Source organism: Mytilus californianus, unplaced genomic scaffold, assembly GCF_021869535.1.
Source record: "Mytilus californianus isolate M0D057914Y unplaced genomic scaffold, xbMytCali1.0.p SCAF_5, whole genome shotgun sequence".
NCBI classification, from domain to species: domain Eukaryota; kingdom Metazoa; phylum Mollusca; class Bivalvia; order Mytilida; family Mytilidae; genus Mytilus; species Mytilus californianus.
The window spans coordinates 76,881,976-76,899,145 of NW_026262701.1; the positions used below are offsets into that span (position 1 = coordinate 76,881,976).

General features: G+C 32.8%; 1 protein-coding gene across 6 annotated transcripts in view; it reads right to left on the bottom strand.

Moving 5' to 3' along the window:
- Positions 1-17,170, bottom strand: part of LOC127703079 (uncharacterized) — a 182,639-nt gene that overhangs the window by 53,471 nt on the left and 111,998 nt on the right. For 3 of the 6 annotated variants that reach the window (XM_052207486.1, XM_052207480.1, XM_052207481.1), the window contains exon 6: positions 2,848-4,143. In XM_052207486.1, the coding sequence (XP_052063446.1) occupies positions 3,883-4,143 (261 nt within the window). In that variant the 3' untranslated portion in view covers positions 2,848-3,882. Of the gene's footprint in view, positions 1-2,847; positions 4,144-5,108; positions 5,244-6,952; positions 7,040-14,078; positions 14,145-14,924; positions 15,283-17,170 lie in introns of those variants that run through there. The other 3 variants (XM_052207485.1, XM_052207484.1, XM_052207482.1) reach the window with 3 other exon arrangements.

The window sequence follows — 17,170 nt, forward strand, 5'->3', positions numbered from 1 at the left end:
AATGCCTCGTGAAGAGAGAGTGTCACCCTCTACATAAATATAAACCCTTGTGACAACTCTTCGAAGGGCCCGAAGGTGACCTTTTGCATGGCTAAATGTCTGTCACTATACCTAATTTTCTAGTGGAAATCAAAATGTCTCACCTTATCTCGAGGTCGACCCTTATTATAGGACTTACCGTTAGTATTCAGTATAAATAATTTGTTCTCGTCTTCAACATGCATGAACTATTTCCCACTGGATGTTAAACTAATAATCAATCAATATATTTTGTTTCTAAAATGGTTATAAAGTTAGAATTTGTTTCTTCATGTTCTAATTATTCATAGACAGATATTTAATAGAAAAACAAAGGATATGGGGTATCCAACCATGACACACAATCAGTACATGCACAGCAAAAAAACACACAAAACGCAAAGGAACAGCGCTTTTATTGCTGTTCTTCATCTCAAAGTCACAGTGAGGCCTTCAAGACGGAAAAAAAAAAAAAAAAAAAAAAACAACAACAAAAAAAAAACCTCCCAACTTCACTGCAAGTTTAAGATGTCCCTTAGCACCGGTTTTGTGTGGAATTCTTTGCACAATGATTTGGATAGACTTTGTTAGATGTATCACCAACAAATTGGGCCCGGTAAAAAAAAGAACATACTGGAAAGTAATACATATTTAAAACAAAATAGTTCCTACTCATAGGTTTAAATATATAACTATGTAGAATATATTTTAGTTATTAAGGTATCAAATGAAAGGTGAAGGACTGGCGATCCTTGTAGAACACATACAGACTGATTTTTTTGAATAATACAAAAATGAATGAATGAATTCTAAAATTGAGGGCATATATTGCCTGTTTCGCAGATATGAAGTACCTGGTTTAATGTATCTAAATTTCCGGTAACTAGTATAGTATCATAATCGATGCCAATCGAGTTACGCTTAGAGCAACTCTGACCTCAGTCAAAACTTTGATGTGAACCATGGAATCACTTCGATACCAGAGTGCGACAGTAGAACGTACATGTTTGGTAAAGATAAAAACGGTAACATGGAAGGTTAGATCAAGGTCAACAGCATTCTTGATAACAGTGACATTATTAGAGGAAGTTATGAGAATAAGGCACAACAGTGGGTAAACTTTACATATGAATCTTGAAATGTTGCATTGTTGCTGTTTATATAATATTTATTAAAATTCAGTTCCCTTTGAAATAATATAATAAGATAATATATATTATTTAAAGCAAAATACCATGATACATTCTTGTTTATAAAATTGAATATAGGTGGATGCATACATCAGGTAATACCTTGTTTATGAGTGACTTTGAAGCAATTACTCTAAAGAATGGTTTTATTCTCGTGCAATGCTTCCGGTGCTTATAAGAACATACCTTATTGCCATGAAATACAGACATGAAATATGTATAGATAACTACAATATGGTATAGATATGTAATCATATATAACCAAAAAAAGTTGGTTCATCATTTGAATTGTAACTGCTTATATCCATCTACAGCATGTTCAATAGATTGTTATAGTTTTTTTGTTTATGTGTTCATTATATGAGAAAGTGCATTTTGCAATTTGAAGTAATTACATGCAAACTTTGCAGGTTTCAATAGTAATCTGATGAAGGTGTGAATCGTACTTCTCAAAGTGAAACTGAGAGAATAGCATAAAATGTTATTGTCATCATTTACGTACAAAACGAGACCAAATGTCAGCAATGAGTCAGAAAATAGAGTTGGGATCATATATGCACAATTCTTATTAATTTCAAATATCAAATTATTACAATATAAAATAAGACCTTTCAAATAGTTTAAAGTTTCTACTTCAGCCACAGCATTTTTCTGGTACAAAAACCCCTTCTTAACTCTATAACTCAATTAAAGGAATCTTCATTAAAATAATGTATTAATCGTAAAATTGTACTCCTCCAGTATTTGCATGATGTATTATCAGTTTTATTATCATATGAATTATCGGGGTTCGCTATTTTTGTTATTTTACTTTTAAGCCATATTCGATGTATCAATCTGTGTCCTTTTTTTAAATATACATTTATCTTAAGTTTTATGATCTAATATTTTGCTGGACGATCTTTAATTTGTTATTTGGAAAATAAAGTGGCTATACACTGGTAACGAAACAAAAAAAAAAAACTTGTGAATTATTATGAAATGGCCTGCATTAATACTGTGGTACTTATCTCAAAAACATTGAGGATATGTGGTATGATTGCCAACGAGACAATTGTCCATCAGAGATAAAATGAAGTGGTAGTAAGCAATTATAAGCCAGTATAACCTTTCACCTTTGAAACAGAAACAATAAAACTCCAGTTATATTCGCATTTACATTTTTTAATTTAGTATTATTATTAATAAAAATACAAGTATTGCATATATAATAATTATACATAAAAGCTCATTTGAATCTAATTGAAAATATATATAACAAGTTCAATTATATAATTAAAAACAATTTGTTCACAGCAATTTTTAAATTTATTGAAAAGAAGCTAGTTCGTGTTTACTCAAAGTTAAAATTGGCATCTTATCATCAGTTTCTTCATACTGATGCGATAAATAAGTGGGTGAAATAAGGGAGATAATTAGCTACTTCCGGTGAAGTAAATGTCACTTACGGTCTCATATAATAGTTTCTTTCACACTTATTCCAAAAATATATAGTTTCTATATACTTTTGCTTGTAAATCAGGAGATAATTGGCCACTTCCGGTTTATCGAAAGTCATTCCTAGTCTTCAGTGATAAGTTAATGTATTAAAATCACAAAATATATGGATTCCGAGTACTTTTCCATGAAGAAAGTGCAAAAATGGCTACTTCCGGTTTTCTCAGGGTCACTTCCGGTTGTCATTTTTCAAGTTCATTTGTCATCCAACCTTTTGTATAAGGTCATATGGCTTTATAATGAACCAAGTTGAAGTAATAATCAATTAACCTTATAAATTGACATTTCAGGGGCACGAACTTCTATAAGATGCCATTAGATTGTTTCAGACCAAATGTAACTTATCTTCATTACAATAAAGCAAATATTTTGCACTTGTTGTTTCATATATATCTTTTAAAGTGTTTGAGAAAATGCAAAAACAAGGAAAATTTGAGAACTTGACCTTGACCTTTGACCTTGACCTCATTTTCTGTTAGGACCTAGGGACCTCAAATAAAAAGATTCCAGGGTTATACGGTTAACGGTTTATGAGTTAAAAAGCATACCGACAATTTTATTTGGTAAAGGTAGATAACTGCTTTAAAATTTCTTCGAATCGCTTCGATCCAAATTAGCCAAAAATTTCTGAGGATGTAACGAACAATTAAGAAAAAGAATTTTGTCGATATCTTTTTTTGTTACGAAGGAGATGCACACACTTGATGAATAGTGAATAGGGAGATAACTCTTACAAAGAAAATTATTCGGCTTAGAATGGGTGAAAATAAAAAGCGCATTAACTGTATGATACTATATAAGAAATATCTTAGCGACATATTGCGAAACAAAAATTTTACGCGTTAACAAAATTTGGCGGAAGAAAAAAATAATAATAATCAGAACAAATACAGTGTTCATAAATCAAACAATTTTCCATAGTACAATAAAATCTGATTGATTACACTGTATAATATTCTGCACTTTAAAAAGATCCTTATCTGCATCCGATCTCGTCTGGATATATGCAAGACCGATGAAGATTTGTCTTATTAAAGAAATAATGCGTTTATTTTTCATCAAATTGTGAATATTCATTATATTTAGATACTAAATAATGCTTAAAAATTACATTGTATATATATATATATATAAAATAAATGCATATGTATGTATGTAGTTTATAAATTTATCTTCTTTATACTTTGTAAGGCAGTGGATTAGTATCAAAAGCTTCCTGCTGTGTACTGTCAATTTTTGGCAGTGTTCCTTCAACAGTTTGAATGTTTGGTCCTATCTGTTCGTTTGTAGTGTTTTCTTGATACTGATTAGCTCTGGGATAGCTCACTGTCGGGATATCTATATGTCCAGTATTATCCATAGGCGGTTGAACATTTCCAATGTTAGTTTGTAAGTCAAGAAACAATTCAGGCTGTGTACCGTTTACAAAAACGACACCCTTTTTAAGAAATAAAACAGCACTACAGATAGGATACTTTTTCTAGTTTAACATTTCCATTATTAAAAGTTATTAATAAGGTAAAGAAATGAAATATGTAAATTTTGCAAATATAAATTCGCAACTTCCACAGGAAAATCCCTCTAATATATTTAGCCTTTCTATATATGCCCCATTTGATAACATGTTTTCTCATGAATTATTAAATTCAATAATTTTATCCAGCGTTATGTTCTGATTGTTTCTGGTCAATATTTATCCAACAAATAATAAAGAATGCAATTAAATATAAGCTTTAGGAGTTAGTGCAATATAAAAGTAAAGAGATGTGAAATGATTTGTAAAGAGATTTCGAAGAACGTGAATGAAAGCATGTATGGGATTCTTCAACAATGAGCAAAATCAATATCGAAAGGCAACAATAACAAGAACTGTTCACACGATGAGAGTTACTGCCTAATTTATAACATAAAAATTGAAAAAAAAACCCAACAAACAAATGAAGCAGACACGAAAACAAAAACAAATATTTTGTTTCAAACAGGGGCAAATTATATTTTACTATTTTTCAAGTTATTACGATTATCATGATCAACACAAAATGGGCTATAAGTTGAGCAGGAAATTCTTACCGTACCGAAGCAACACTAGTTTTTGATTGGCTATTTGGCATCAACGCTTAAAATAGGTAATGTACGAAAATATCAGAAAAAAACAGTACATTTTATCTAAAAAGATACAAAGTGAAACTGTTTTACAAATGGTATGATAGTCGAACATTTTGATCAATTGTAGATATTCTTTTACGAACTGGTTGTGATTTTGTTAAAGGACTTAATAGTAACCAATCATGGCGTTTAAATAAGTTCTCTTTTATTGTTGTTGAAATATTTCATTTTCTACATTCTATGTTGTTTTCACATTATTCCGACGAAAGCTCACTAAAATGATCTCATTTTGCTTACCTGCTGATCTGATGTTCCCCATGTAGAGCAACAACAGCAGTATGAAGCGGCCATGATTGCCACTATCACTTCTGCAAAGGATACCACAGTCATAAAAGATAACAGAATCACAACTTTTGATTCATAGGTGTCTCTCTGCAACAAATAACGTAGATATTCATTATTTGAGGCTAAGGGAACGACCATTTTACTTCAAAGGGGGGGGGGGGGGGGGGGGGGGGGTTATAGTTTTTTCCTAAAAAATATTCTGATCACCAGTTTGATAATAAAAAAGTATTCTGGTCAAGCAGATGGCAAACCAAAATCATTCTGAATCCAGATTTTTCCCATACCTTATAGTGTTAAATGTTGAACAAAATAATTTGATCGATAGGTTCAAAACATTAATTATAATTTTCGCGCTTCTGACTCAGAAAGAAAACAACACACCCATCCCCCTTGAAGTTAAATGGTTGTACCCAAAGTTAAATGCAAATCGTCGCAAATCAAATCTTGTATTCCAACCGTTATATGACGCATTATGAATTCAACGTTAATGCATTATAAGTTTGTTTTTGACGTGAACTTAAATATCAGTTTGGTATCTTACGCATCTGTTGTTCTAGATTAACAAATACTTAAGAACGTTGCATTCAATAGTCTGTAAAGCAAATTTTCAATTTCATTTATTCAGTGCTCTGTCATAGCTCATAAGTTTTAATAGGGGCACTTCCGAGATATGTTTAGTAGTGAATGAAATTGATTCGGATATATCATTCGTTGTTTTCTATCTGGTTATTATGAAGGGACTAGAATAGCTTGGTTATTGATTATCGTAATTATAAGTTGACATCTTACATTATAGTTTGCGCACTTATTGAAGGTTTGAGGTATTCAGATGTTATGAAGGTTTTGAGGTCATTGGAAAATACTCAAATTTAAGAAATACCTACGACATTAATTTGTCTAGATAATGGAATGCCATTTTTGTTTGGAAAATAAATTTTAAACATCAGTATTGATAAGTTTGGTACATGACCATGTTATTTTTATTGACAAGGACAAAACAGATGTCACAGTAAAGGATAACAATTAAAATCTTGGAATATTTTCATCTGTGTTGTAGGTTCTAAATTTTTGGAATATTAAATCTGCCTCTGGTACCGGTAATCATTATTTCGATCGATACTTATTTTTGTAAAGTTATGCTCAATAGAAGAAAATTATATAATTTTAACGTCCAAGCCACAGACTTCAAGTAAGATCACATTAATATATTGGTTCATTTGAACTAAAATTAACATGTTTTCTAGTTTTCAATGGAGATCTTTGCGTTGAAAAAGCAAACATGTAGCCCATTCAGAATTCATTTAGCCCGAACATTTGGAGTGTATTTATTCAGAAAGCACTTAGACAATCAGAATCAATGTTTTTCTAAAGCGTCAAACAAGCTTCTACACTTACTATTTTATGATGATGATTTTTAAAGAATATTTCTAAGTATGACATATGTGCAAGATAATGACAAGCGGACTAACATAAATATCATTTTGAAGGGTATAAGAATATACGATTAGAACTTTTATCAGACTACTATATTTAAAATATTAATGTTGTTTTGTTAAATAACCTTTATTACAATTAATTATTTTCACTAAGGACTCTGTCATGACATGTTTTAGTTAGTACTGTTTGACCAAATCATGCAACCATCACTATAATCAATCAATATCATTATTCAGCAATTCAAAAGAAATCCTTAAAGAAAAGTCGACTCTCTAATGTTTCATCGATACCCAACAAAAATACAGTAAAAACGTCGATGATATTTCACTTTTTTATTATCGATAAATATCAATACTTACTATAATTGCTTCAATAACCCTAAGAATGTATATGCCGGGTACTAAAACTGATGCTGCAATTATGTTACACACCATAAATGCGGTTTTCTGAGGAAACAAACATCGAAATAACATGAAAATAATGTAACTAATTCATCAGTGTTGACTATCTTCCATAACAAGTGAAGATTTAACTGACTTTGATTTTGATTTTTGACGTTTGTTTTTATTGCACTTCAGTGTTCATGTTGTTCCTTTGTTTTTCCCTCTGTTTTAGTTTATAACCCGGATTTGTTTTCTCTCAATCGATTTATAACTTTTGAACACCGGTTTACAACTGTTTCCTTTATTTGATAAAATTCACTGAATGAGACGTTTCACAGCAGAATTGTAATGTCATGTTTAACATGACGAGTGCTAATAGTGAAGGAGGATATGCTAAACCTGCCAGTGGGGTCGCCCCGATATTCCGACACCTCACTAGTCCGACGTCCCATTGGTCTGACACATCATTAGTCCGACGCTCCATTGGTCCGACACCGCAATAGTCCGACAAAGAAAGGTGTATTACTGCCGTTATAGATCAAAGTACTGAAGTAGTGAACATCGGATGCCCCAAGTTTTGGTGGATGGTCACAAGTATTTGTCTAAAAAAAAATCACATATCTATACCTGAAAGTTAGGTTAAGGAACATAGATATATTTTTTCTGAGACTAGTTCCTGTATAGATGATGAATAAATGACAGGGAATTCAACCTCGCCGTAATGATTATTATATTGTAGTGATATAATCATTTGGTATCAGTATACTCTGGTTTGTTGTTATTTATGATATTAATATTTGTATAACAGTTACATATAATTTTCATCCATTTGTATATCATTCTATTCTACTATTCTAAAGTGCAGTGCAAGTGCATGGTGGACACTCTTCTGTAATAATTCGTTTTTTCTAATAGATTGGAATTGAATAGGCATTCATATTTTCCTGCGTTTGTTTCAAAACGTTCCTGAGGTATTCTTCCGCATGTGTTAACACAAATTCTCCGTATTCTTGATTTGTTATTGACATGTATATTTCCACGACAAAACATTTTCATATCATTTATCTATTATGTTCTTAACAATTATTTTCATGAATATTTATTGATGAAATTAATATATAACAAGCAATAAGGAATGCTATTTTGCACTCGATAATATCCGCATAATTATACGAAATACGTTCGGTTATCAGTCAAAAACAAGTCATGTGGTTAGAAATGTCTGATGCAACATAACACCGGCATGCCCTCATGATCATCCGCTGTAAAAATCTATTCATAAAATCGTTTTTGACATGGTATTTGAATTACTCTTTCTTTTATAAGGATGTCAAAGAAACCAAAATAGAGGAAACCATACCACCCAATCTAATTAAATTCATATTTATATTAACTTGCGTGCTCGCATCTATAAGCTCACATGAGGATACAGAAATCAGAGATCTATATTTTAATTAGATAAACGCATCAACCATCTGGTATTTTAGAAATAAATACCACGCACGTTTAGGTACTCTAATACACGGTGTGTTCTATGGGAAAAATCCCTCCACAAAAAAGAAAATCAAAAGAACAATCCCCAGTAGTGTAGTCTGTCATCGTTCACGTAATTTAGTCTCGGAAAAAGTATCGCTTTACCATGCGAATGGAATATTTTTTTTCAAGATAGATGATTTCTGTTCATCTACACTGTACACAATCACTGTACACGAAATAACAGACCGAAAACTTTCAAAACTGAAAAAAGTTGTCGAGTTGTTAATTGATAACATAATTGAGATTTAGTGCGTTTAAAAGTTTGTTCGAAACATAAATAGTAAAATTGTTCAATCAATGCTAATTGGTTCAATATACGAAGACTTTATTCAATTTGCAGTCAGAATGAACTTGTATAAAAATACATGAAACATTGGTCACTGGACATTAAAAAAATTCAATCATACACGAATAGCCATGGGAATATACTTTCATATCAGCGATTATATTAGTAATTGCATATTCTTAAATCAACAAACTCTTTTTCTGTACATTGTTATTTCCATTCGTGTATAATTTTCCTCTTTAAAACAAATAGGTTGTATTTTCTTTCCGATTTACAAACAATCGATTATCAGTTGAAATTTCAAGCTATTGTACAGCACAAGCAAACACGTGATAATAACTCCAGCAACCCACAGCACTACTCTGACATTGACACATGAATGTAATGAGAGTTAGCTTAAGGACGCAATAACAAAAAACAAAAACAAGACTTTATATGTACCAATCTATTTTGTAACTTTTTATAAAAAAGGTGGGAAACATGAACCCGGCTTTGACTAGCTATAAGGACACAACTATTTAACTTCAAAAGGGGGGGGGGGGGTATGGTTTTTTCCTAGACAAATATTCTTATCCCCAATTTGGTGAAGAAAAAAAAATATTCTGTTCAAGCAGATAACAAAAAAAAAAATTCTGAATCCAGATTTTCCCCATACCTTATCTTATAGAATTTTGAAAAAAAATAATTTGTTGATAGCGTTGAAAAACTACATAAAATTGTTCGCGCTTTGCTCGAAAACAAATTTCTGACTCAGACAAAAAACCATTACCCCCCTTGAAGTTAAATGGTTGCTCCCTAAGACCAGATTATCATGTCTCGATGCTTCGCCTTATCACAAAGTAAAATATAAAAACACTTTTACCAGCATATGAAGAAAATTGTGTTTCATTTTTTGAAAAACAAATTTGTTTCTATATCTGTTTGGGTCAATTCCTGTACAAATAATTTCAAATTTTATCCTTGATATTGCCTTATACCATATATATATATGTTTATACAAAAGTCCTGTTAAATAAATTACATTTTCATTTGTCTTTTTCCAAAAATGTCTATTAACAGTCATTATCCATATTATTGTTAAGTTGATATACCCCCGTCACACTAGGCCACGATCGCACTACGATCTCTGAAAAAAATGCAAATTTTGACGAACGTAGTGCGATCGTGTAGATCGGTCGTTGTGAGGTCTTCACGATCGTGATGAGCATGGACCAACTTTGAACATGTTCAAAACCATCGTGGTGCAGTCGTGGCGAAATCAGAACGTAATAGAAGCGTATTGAGAGCGCAGTAAAGTCGTGTTAAGATCGCAACGGTCGCTGTACCAATGTAGCGAAAGCGCGATCCTAGTCAGAGAAACTGCGTTAAGATCTCACAGCGACGTTACTTCGATCTCCATTCGGTCATCACGTTCTCAGCGCGACCCAACCACGCTTCTACTACGACTATACCACGTTTATACCACGCTCTTCAAGACCATAGTACGATTCAAGCACGCTCATGCCGTCCTCATCGCGCTCTTTTTACGACCTGACTACGTTCATACTATGACCATTTCAAGTTTTAGCCATGCTCATAGTCATTGTCACTTACAATATATAAAAGCTCTCCAGGTTTTGTTTGAAACATCAATTTCAATTAAACCATGGAAACACAAGAACATGTACATGTAGTAAGCTTCTACAATCATTAACACAGATACAAAATCTTAAAGACAAGGCCATAATATAATTATTGAGAGAGCAGAGAAGAAGAATGAGAAGAAAATTTAGACGGCGTAGGTCTTGTTGGGTTCGTCTTTAGTTATCAACCGTAAAGAGACTCCAGATGGTCATTATGATCAGTTGATGAACGAAATACGAATCGAGGATGAACCTTCCTTCTTTAATTTTTCGAGAATGCCACCAGAGATGTTCGATGAACTTCTTAACAGAGTTGGTCCAAGAATCAAGAAGCAGATACTCTACTTAGAAGAGCCCTGTTGCCTGGTCTTAAACTTGCCTTCACTTTAAGACATCTACACCTACCACCACGCCGACGGGTTCTGGTAGATTTTGGTGGCATGACTGTGTTGTTTCCAAAACATCTATGTATTAATGAGAAACAGAAGGAATGGAATAGTATTTATATGGAACTCGATGCTGACGTTGTTGTTGAGAGCATAGTAAGATCGCGGTATGAACGTGGTATGATCGTAGTATGATCATGGTAAGAGCGTGCTATAATCGCATAGAACCGTGGTAAGATCGTGTTGCAATCGGATGAATCGTGGTATGGTCGAAATGAGAACGTGATGAGCGTAGTAAGATCGTGATAATCGTAGTGAGGTCGAATAATAGGTGTGGTGTGAACGTGGAATGATCGTAGCCGGATCGTTTTAAAAGCGTGTTGAGGACGTAATACAATCGTGAAAACAACGAAAATTTGCATTTTCTTGCCGCTCATACCGCGACCTCACCACAATTTGATTTTTTTTAGATCGCACTGAGCGTGGTGCGATCGTGGTCTAGTGTGACGGGGCTTAAGCGTTTTTTTCTGAATTTGAAACTGACTTAATTTCTTACTACCTTAATCATCAAGTTTCTTTTAGGATAGATATTTTAAAAGTTGGATAAACATTTCTTCCTAAACGATTTTGCATACTATAGAATATATCTAATATCGGATATTCAGGTGCATTTTACATTCATTTGTATGTCCAAATTTGTTGTTAAAACAGCAACAGATACCAATTTTAAAGCAGTTTGTTGTTCTCTCGACGATTTAATATTTGGCAAGTGGATGTATCGCATGTAACCATAACTGATGTTTACACATGAACCACTTATCTCAGAAAAAAATTACCTATATGCCTATAGGTATTTTTCTGCAGATACAAGTGTCTGTGGATGTATAGCCTTTTATCTTACCTCTTATGTGTTTCTATGAATATGATGGGTTAACTGCATCTGCGTGAAGACCGTGTATATTTCATATGGGGTTAGTAGGTGGGGTTATTTCAATACACGGTTGGAAGTGGTGTTACGTCCCTTTATAAAAATACAACACGGTGTTGAAGAAAATTCTATAAGGTTTCAACAGACGAAGAAATTGACGATGAACGAATGAAATAAATTCATAAAACACATTTAAAGCTAACAAGTTGTTGTTGTTGGCATTTGTTTGTATAGACCAATGGAAGGAGGTTCTTTATTCTAACGGTATTAAAGACTTGATCACTTTAATAGGCCACTAGTCTAAATTTCCACATGTTAAGATATTCGGTAAGATAGATTCGTAACACAGTGTACTAGTGACCTTCGCTCTCACCCCGTGTGTAATTTACAGACCCTACATATATTGGATTAGGTTACTAACACACTTTTCTTAAATTTCTAGCATACTCATTGTGCATATAAAAAAATTTCTTTGAAATTGCCTTAGTGCCCTAATTACAAAGAGTAAGTCTTTGCTTCACATCGTTTATTTTTTTCTAATCTTGTTTGCTCTAGCTCTGGAAACTAGGATCAGAAGTGGTTTATTGCATAGCAACATACGGACTCCATTAACATATAATCTCCCTGTGCATTAAATGTCTAGAAAATGTTAAAATTATCAATTTGATTACCTTGTTTAATTGTTGTTTTCATCATTAATATTTACCAGCAAGTACATTGTTTTTGAGAACTAGTATAGTCAAAACAGATTCCTTACGGAGATCACGTCATTTTTACAGAGTTCTATTTGGAAGGCATGAGAGCTTGCCTTAACTTTCTTAATTTTCTGCTTTGGAAGAGATACACAATCACGCATCTGCAAGTAATTTGACAAAACTTTACAAATTATATTCTAGTTTGACAAAATTTGTAATGTAGTTAAGATATTAAAAGTACTCGTTTTTTAGTCACAGAAGACAACGAGGTCCTCGTCTCGATCATTCTATTGGTGAAGGTTCCCCAATATTTTAACAAATACATATCTACGAACTATGCATGGTACCTATAGGACACAAAGGCATGATGATTAATTTATTGTGGAAGGAAGAGAAGCGACACACAAAATGAGGTCTTCTCATTTAATAGTATAGATATTCAGAGAATTGAAGGCTAATCAAATTCAATTTCAAATATAATCAATATTTCAAGGGAACAGATCTTTTTACAAATAATTGATCAGAACTAATTTTCGAACATGTTCGAGACATTGCTGATATAAACCTATGATATGAGTTTCATGAAAGATCTGTCCATATGAAAGATCGAACAAGACCGGGCGAACAGGCGGACGGATGCTCGGTATTTCTATGTCCTAAGCAACGCGTTGCGTAAGGCGAGAATATCGGATAAAGAATAAAAAAATTATAATTGAAAAGGAACGGATTAAGATGGAGCCATTCAACATAAAAGTTAGAAGATGCGGTACCCTTTATGATTGCTTCTCGCAATGAGACAACCATCAACCAGATTCCAAATGACGAAGAAGTAAGCACAAACATGTCACTGAACGACCTTCAACAATGAGCAAAATATACGCTGTATTGTACGCTATAAAATGCCCCGACTTACAAATGTAATAAGATGTTAAACAATCTAAGTCTCATTGGCAATCATACCACATCTTCTTTATTATGTATAAACTAGAAATAAATTTCTAGATATATGTAGAAAACAATACATGGTTGATAGCAACCAATGAGACCCACTGAAGTACAGGGTCCTGAGTTGATACTGGCACATGCAGATGGGGCGGAGTTAAACGTGTTTGCTAGCGTCTAACCTTCACTCTCGCCTGGGACAGCAGTATAACAGGACACCAAAAGAAGAAACTGTAAAAATAAGTTGGACTCATATGATTGAAACAGATCACAAAAACAACTTATAAAAAGCACCGATCTATCAGTACTCGCAGTTACTAAAAAACTAGTTCAAATCTAATATCAACTAATAAATCAATCATGCATCGCAGAATTAAATATAAATCAATACACATCAATTGAAATTAGTTTTATTATGTCATAAGCAAGCTAAAGGTTAACTTTAACTAGAAAAACTAAGGAACATGTATGCCGTAAAGATAAGCAATACCTAATCCATCAGAAAAAATGTCTAATGAGAACAAGGGTAAAACAATATTGCATCTTGGTCGCATTCAAAACATCAAAATGAACTGCAAAATTACAAAAGAGTTACCAAAACAAAACAGTTCATAATAGTCCATACAGAAAACATAAGATAAAACAACAATTACTGCTCTATCATACCTCCTGCTTTTGTTTTATTAACCGATTAAACGTTTACCTACCAGACATCTCCAGTTCGCTTTTCTCCGATTTTTCATACAGAAGGGAAGAATACCGGTTAAAATGCACTGCAAAATTAATAGTATAATTGGACATGCGCCATAATATTATTAGAAACATGTAGATGGACAATTCCAAGAACACTTTGGGTCATCTTTTTCAATTATTACTTTAAGACTCACAAGAAACTGCAACAGTTATCCTTAACCTTGTGGTTGTAACACATAAAAGTTTCTTATCATTTAAGGAAAAGACTGAATATTTGCTAACAAAACATACATATAAAATGGGAATATTCTGCAAAGGTGTATGTAACATAACGTCGTGAGTTGTGTTAACTGACATTTTTTTCTTCACTGTGATGAATAAAAACTTGCATAGTTGATTTATGTATACAAAATAGACAAAATAAACTAATGTTTTTCATCCAAGGAATATTCACACTAGTGTTTTAGTACCAGGAATGATAACACTAGTGCTTTCGTATCAGAAATGATTACACTAAAGATTTTTTACCAGGAATGATTGCACTAGTTTTTAGATCCATACTTGAATGAATTGCTTTAGTACTCATTTTGAACACATGATAACACAATATAATGTTTTTTTAACGAATGAAATTTAAATGATTTTTCTATGCAAATCTATGAAAAGTATTTTTCAAATTAATAAGTAAGCAAATTGTATCGGAGTTAATACACAATAAATAAAGGCATTTTCCTTTTTTTAAAGACATGCTTGAATAACATACTGAGTTAGTATCACATGTTAGTAACACAACATATCAATCAAAGATTATCTTGTGAGTCATTTCTATCATTTATTCACATTTACATGCATGTACTTACCCATTCAGAGCATATCAAACTTGTGATGTCAAAGGCAAGTTGCCGCTTGGTATTGAAATGGCGGTTGCATAACAAGTAATATGGGTCGTATGAATTGTCATAGTAGGCGGAAAAATTGTAATATTCATTTTTTAAACAGTCTTTATATTTCTGCATTGAAATCGTGTCCAAAATCAATCCAATTTCACTCAGAATCACTAGCAAACCGCCAAGGAAAATCTGTATACGGCCAAACACATTTAATTTTCTAACTGACAATTATTGGTGCTGGATTCTGTTTGTTTGAGCTTGTTGAGTCTCAAACCCCTGTGTAATCATAGTTGGAGATTCAGGGTTGTTTTCAGGAGCTGCCGACATACTAGAATGAAATAAAAACAAAAAAAGCATTTCTGTAAACATTGTTGATATGGCAATTAGGTATATATCTGTTTAAAGCATAGTTGGTAAATACAAAATAATAATTGAAGTTCATTTGTATCAGTTTTAGAGTAAATTTTTAATATTATTCTAAACAATATAGATGGAATATTGATTGTCCAACTGCAAGCCGTATTTACTCTGCTTTAAAATTCTGCATTTGACAAATTTTACGACTTGTCTCGCATTGTTCGTTTACGTCATATATTATCATCTCGACTTAATTTGACACAAAATCGAGCCATCAGCTGAATTAATAAAAGACCTTTCGGTCGATCAGCTTCATTGAAAAAAACACTGTTGGAAAGGGATCCAACTCATATCACAAGTCTTCGTTTACCTTTTGCAGATGTCTAGGGATGGGTCGAAAAAGAATGAATATGCTAAAACTAATTGAATCAATTCCTTGATTTTTTTCTTACAATGTCCTGTGCCAAGTCAGAAATATGACAGTTCTATTCAAATTGTCCGTTTCTATTTATGTAGCAGTTCAGTGTTGTTGTTGTTCTGTTGTTTTCCTCTTATAGTTGATGTGTTATATATATATATATATACTACTGTTGAAATTGAGAATGGAAATGGGGAATGTGTCAAAGAGACAACAACCCGACCATAGAGCAGACAACAGCCGAAGGCCACCAATGGGTCTTCAATGCAGCGAGAAACTCCCGCACTCGGAGGCGTCCTTTAGCTGGCCCCTAAACAAATATGTATACTAGTTCAGTGATAATGGACGTCATACTAAACTCCAAATTATACACAAGAAACTAAAATTAAAAATGATACAAGACTAACAAAGGCCAGAGGCTCCTGACTTGGGACAGCCGCAAAAATGCGGCGGGGTTAAACATGTTTTTTGAAATCTCAACCCTCCCCCTATACCTCTAGCCAATGTAGAAAAAACAAACGCACAACAGTACGCACAGTAAAACTCAGTTCGAGAGAAGTGCGAGTCCGATATCAGAATAGGAAACAAAAGAAAAAAAAACAAAATGACAATAATACATAAATAACAGCAGACTACTAGCAGTTACTGACATGACAGCTCCAGACCTCAATTAAACTGATTGAAAGATTATGTCTTCATCATATGAATATCAGGCACAATTCCTCCTGTTAGGGGTTTAGTATTATACCATCATAAAATATATGAGAAGAACATAACCCGTGTCATGCCAACAATTGGTTTTAGAATAAATATGTTTAATTCCGATGCAAAGACCCTATAAGTGAATCAATATTAAAGCCAAAATATGCAATCTTTAATGACCTGACAACAGTATCGTAACTATATCCCTTCTTAATAAGTCTGTTTAAAGGTTTTGTTAGCTTTTGAGGTGAATACTGACATTTTTGTGCTTTGTAAAGAATATTACCATAAAAGATTGAATGTGAAATACCCGAACGTATAAGATGTCTGCATGTTGAGTTATATTTACGAATGATGTCCTTATACCGATGATAAAATTTAGTAAATGTTTTGACTAGTTTATGATATCGAAAACCCTGGTGTAATAATTTTTCAGTAATACATAAATTTCTCTCGCTTAAATCTAATACTTTGTTACATACACGAGCGAATCGTACAAGTTGAGATATATAAACACCATAAGATGGTGACAAGGGAAAGTCACCATCTAAAAATGGATAATTAACGATATCATCCAATATATCATCCAAATATCTAAAAGTATTGTTAAATTTTTGTATCATATGTTGTTTCGATGGGTCTTTGCTGATTTTAGTCCTAAATTGTAACTCATAACAATACAAAAACAGGTCCGCAATAAGTGGTGCACAGCTAGTCCTCATTGGAATTCCGATAACTT